This window comes from Triticum dicoccoides, chromosome 7B (genome assembly GCF_002162155.2).
Source record: "Triticum dicoccoides isolate Atlit2015 ecotype Zavitan chromosome 7B, WEW_v2.0, whole genome shotgun sequence".
Taxonomy (NCBI): domain Eukaryota; kingdom Viridiplantae; phylum Streptophyta; class Magnoliopsida; order Poales; family Poaceae; genus Triticum; species Triticum dicoccoides.
Window position 1 is genome coordinate 117,949,940 of NC_041393.1, and position 4,437 is coordinate 117,954,376.

At 52.3% G+C, this 4,437-nt stretch overlaps 1 protein-coding gene and 1 pseudogene across 2 annotated transcripts; one reads left to right on the plus strand and one right to left on the minus strand.

Annotated features, from left to right (window-relative positions):
• Positions 1-305: 305 nt before the first annotated feature.
• On the plus strand, positions 306-1,356 carry LOC119335703 (annotated as a pseudogene).
• LOC119335702 (pentatricopeptide repeat-containing protein At5g15300-like) lies at positions 401-3,505 on the minus strand. 2 transcript variants are annotated; one of them, XM_037607801.1, is made up of 2 exons: positions 1,371-3,505; positions 401-514 (listed from the first exon to the last, which is right to left on the minus strand). In XM_037607801.1, the coding sequence occupies exon 1, from the start codon at positions 3,122-3,124 to the stop codon at positions 1,580-1,582; it is 1,545 nt and encodes a 514-aa protein (XP_037463698.1). In that variant the 5' UTR covers positions 3,125-3,505; the 3' UTR covers positions 401-514; positions 1,371-1,579. The 2 variants fall into 2 exon arrangements, with proteins under 2 accessions (XP_037463698.1, XP_037463699.1); XM_037607802.1 differs by having other exon boundaries at positions 444-527.
• Between the last annotated feature and the right edge of the window lie 932 nt (positions 3,506-4,437).

Genomic DNA, 4,437 nt, shown 5'->3' on the forward strand with positions numbered 1-4,437 from the left:
ACACAGAGCAAGTGACAGCAAGCCGATCCCCATGTTGTTGGAGGCCTTGCAACAGAACCTGAATGGAACGATGCAGCTGTCTCCATGGAGCTATGTGGAGCAGGTACCAGCCGAATGCGCCTGGGAGCACGCACCAGCATGCGGCGCCTTGCACCGCCAGCTGCTGTAACATCAAATTGACCTAATCCATAGGCAGTCCGCCCATGTATATGTATATATAAGCAGGGAGCATGGACTGTTTCCTTCAGACCTGGGAAACAGTTTTGAGTCTTTGATCAGTCCAGCAGCTTAAGAAAAATACCAGAATGGACTCCGGCGAGCAGGGTGAGACCTCCAAGGCCCCCCTGAGCAGGGGGGTCAGTAGCGCGTCATTGCGGTCATCAGCACCCTCGCAAGCGCCATTGCCATGGGGACTACCAATGAGACGCTTCCTCTGTTCATGCCGTTCATCCAGTTCAAGGCCCGATACAGCGATCTCCCGGCTCTCACGTACGTGCGGAAGAATCTTCAGTACCTGATAGCATATACTTTCAGATAGAACAAGGTTATGATCTGATGCTCCAACTGTTTGAATTTTATTTTGACAGGTTCTTCGTGGTGGCAAATTCTGTTGTGAGCGCCTATCTCATCCTTTCGCTCCCAGTGTCAATTGCGCACATAATTAGGAGCGGGGCTAAATATAGCAGGCTGGTCTTGATCATTTTTGACGCGGTAAGACTAGATTTTTCTCTAGTGCAAAGTGTGTCAGTTTCAAACACTTCGATTACTATCATGTCATCCTGCATGAAACTATGCATGGTTACTAATCTAGAATATTGAAGAAAGAGAAGCATGCATCAATAACTGTATCAGCTACTAAGTTTCCTTGTGTTTCTTGTGAAGGCAATGCTAGCTCTGGTCACCGCAGCGTCATCTGCAGCAACAGCTATTGTCTACTTGGCACACAAGGGCAATGTCAGGGCAAACTGGCTTGCTATTTGCCAGCAATTGGATTCTTTCTGCGAGCGTATCTCTGGCTCCCTGGTTGGCTCGTTTGGAGCCATGGTTTTGCTGATACTGCTCATCATACTCTCAGCCATTGCCCTGGCCAGGCGCTAGACCAAATTGTCCATCATTTGCTCCCTGAAGTATAAGTGTGATATGGTGTGGTTCTTGTACTTGCGTGCTTAATGTAATAATCTGTGAGCCTATATTGTGCACCGCCTTGATGGTGTGTTACTTCTTCTGTATCGGCTTTTGTACTTCTTATACGGTTGTTACAGAAATAAATATCATGGTTTGGGTACTATACTTTTCACTGGAGCTGTTGGTAAATTTCTGCATAACTAGATAAAAAAACTGAGACATGTCATTAGCTGGAAACTCCATACCTGCTAGTTGCACTGATGCTGCTAGCTCCAAGTGAAATCATCAACACTCGACGTTTTGAATGTGATTTACTGTCTAGGTCTCCTTGCTACTGGTATCAGCATACAAGGGTGCTACTTCTGCCACTTTCTGGTTACCGGGCATAAAATGGAAAACAGAGCATGGACACAACCCTAGTATTCATCGAATTCCATTGTAGGATATCCACACATCACAATGCTGAAAGACAGGAAGTTTTATGGTCAACCTGGGCAAAACCAGCAGCCTTTCTTATCCCCCTTTCATCCATTGATCCCCGCAATGTCTCCACTCCAAACCATTCATCACATGACGCGTAAATGCCAGAGAGCAGCACATAATCTTCGCTTGTATCTTCATTCATTTTTAGAAGCCTCTCCCTGGCAAGTTTGCCAAGGGCTGCATTCCCGTGGATCTTGCAGGCACCAAGCAGAGTCCTCCATATGACTGCACTAGGTTCGCACCTCATGCTGCTCAGAATTGCAAATGCTTCATCCAGTAAGCCTGCACGGCCAAGCATATCCACTATGCAACTGTAGTGCTTTGCATTTGGCTCGATCTTGTACCTGTCTTTCATCAAAGAGAAACATCTCTGACCATCTTCAACTAATCCGGCATGACTGCATGCACCGAGAACACAGAGGAAAGAAATAGCATTTGGGCACATTCCTTGTTGAAGCATTTTATTGAAGAATTGGATGGACTGTTCTGCTTGCCCATGGAAGGCCAGCCCGCCGATGATCGAGTTCCATGTCCAAACATCCCTCTCCTTCGTCCTGCTAAAGACTTCCAATGCAGCCTGCAGATCTCCACACTTTGCATACATTGATACCAATGCATTTCCAAGCACAATACTTGTACACGGTCTACCTTCCAAGTGCATTGAATGTATCATCCTCCCTGTGTCAAGCGACCCTAAGTTCGCACAACACGAAAGCAAGCTAACAATAGTTGCCTCATCAGGCAACCAGCCCGCACACTTCATTTCATCAAGCACCTCCAATGCTTCCTTCAGCATCCCCTTCGTGGAGTACCCTGTGATAATAGTGTTCCACGAAACCACATCTGTCTCCGGCGCACGGTCAATCAGCTCCCTCGCCTTCTCCATTTCCCCATGCTTAGCATACGCTGCCACCATTACATTCCAACACACCAAGTCTTTGTGCCGACAATCATCAAACAGTTGCCGAGCAATGTTCAAGTCACCTCTAGCGGCATGCCCCGCTATGACAGCCGACCACGCCACGACATCCCCCTCGCCGGCCTCCTCAAGAAGCGCACCGGCCACCTTCAAATCCCCACATTTGGCATGCATGTTGATAAGCGCATTCCTCACGAACGCATCATTCAAGAAGCCCAGCTTCAGGACGACGCCATGGACCTGGTACCCGGCGCAAGAGCCTGGCAAGCCAGCGCTGGCCCGGAGGAGGTAGCAGAACGTGAAGGCGTCGGGCCTCAGGCCAGCCGTCCTGATGCGTCGGTACAAGGCGAAGGCCGCGGCGGGCGCGCCGCCGTGCGCGTAGCCGCGGACCATGACGTTGTGCATGAAGAGGTCCGGGTGGGGGATTCCGTCGAACACTTTACGGGCGTAGCCCATGGTGCCGCGGAACGAGGAGACACACGCGAGTAGCAGGTCCCGCAGGGGCTGGAGGCGCGAGGCGATGCCCTTGACGACCAGGTTCCCATGGATTTGCTTCAGGGAGCGCGGGCTTACACGCGCGGAGCCTTTCCGGATCATGCGCCGCTCAGGTCGGACCTCCTATCGGCGCCGTGTGTCCAGGTCGCTCGCTAGCGGCGCTGGAGCCCTCGCCGGAGCATTGGCCGGAGCCGTCTCTGGCGTGCGTGGACCGTGCGCCAGGAGGCACAATGACCCGAGGCTCCTGCTGGCTGGTTGGCTTGCTCTGGAACGAGCGCTCGCGTCGCTGGCGTGCTGCCGCCTGGCTGTAGCTGTGGGTTTAGTTGCTGGATGCCTGTAGCATTTTGGATGTTTTGTTGATGTTGGGAGGTCAGGCCACCTGTGAGTTGGAATGGTAGGAGCGCCGGGGTTGTAGAAGCACGGCGAGGCGGCGGAGGGGGGACGTGCGGCGCGCCGGGAAGAGGAAGCACTGCGAGGCGGTGGCTCTTCCTCTGACCTGTCTCGCGCCTGCTTTCTGTTCGTTCTGGACGAATGGGTCGAACCAGAGGAAACAGGCGAGCGCAACGGGCGGGCCCAGACGTGGAACACAGGGGAGAACCCAACTTGTGCCATTTTATCAACTCTGAAGAAAATATGTGCTACTACTTTTTTTTCTTTGTTCGCGAATACGCAAAGATTATGTATCATTGCATTGATGAAAGAGGTGAAAAAGTACAAATGTCGGCTACAGTAGCCACGCGTACACAAGCTGTCGCGGGCTGAAGTAGCCGGAGCCGTGAGAGGAGGGGGCTGCTCATCCCCAATACATCAAGCTAGACTCTATCTCTCAGGGATCATGATCGCCAAGCCGTTGGCGCCGTGCTAGCCCATAGGCGAGCGTCTTCTTGAATGAACTCGAGTAGTCTTGCGGTGGAGGGTTGTAGTTGATCAAAGATGCATCCATTCCGATGCTTCCAAATCGCCACGCGGTGAGGGCTATGATGGAGTTGAGCCCTTTACGTAGGGTTGTGGGTGACGAAGAACAAGCAACAATCCCCTATTCCGTGAATGGTGTATCCGGACTCGGGATCATGGTAGTCGAACGACACCAGGATATGACCTCGTGCCATATCTGGCGCGAGAAGGAGCAAGCAGCGAAAAGGTGCTGCATGTCCTCGGTGGCCTGGTCGCAGAGTACACACCGGTCGTTGTGTGGCAATCCACGTCTGGCAAGGCGGTCTGCCGTCCAACACCGATCTTGCAAGGCGAGTCAGAAGAAGACCATGATGCGGAGAGGGGCCCAAATCTTCCAGGTAAGCTTCCATGAAGCATCCGTCGTAGAACCATGGAAAAGGGCTAGGTAGTAGGACTTGGCAGAGTAGGCACCGGACTCCGTCCACTTCCAGCGCAGCACGTTCGGCCCAGCCTCGAGGGTT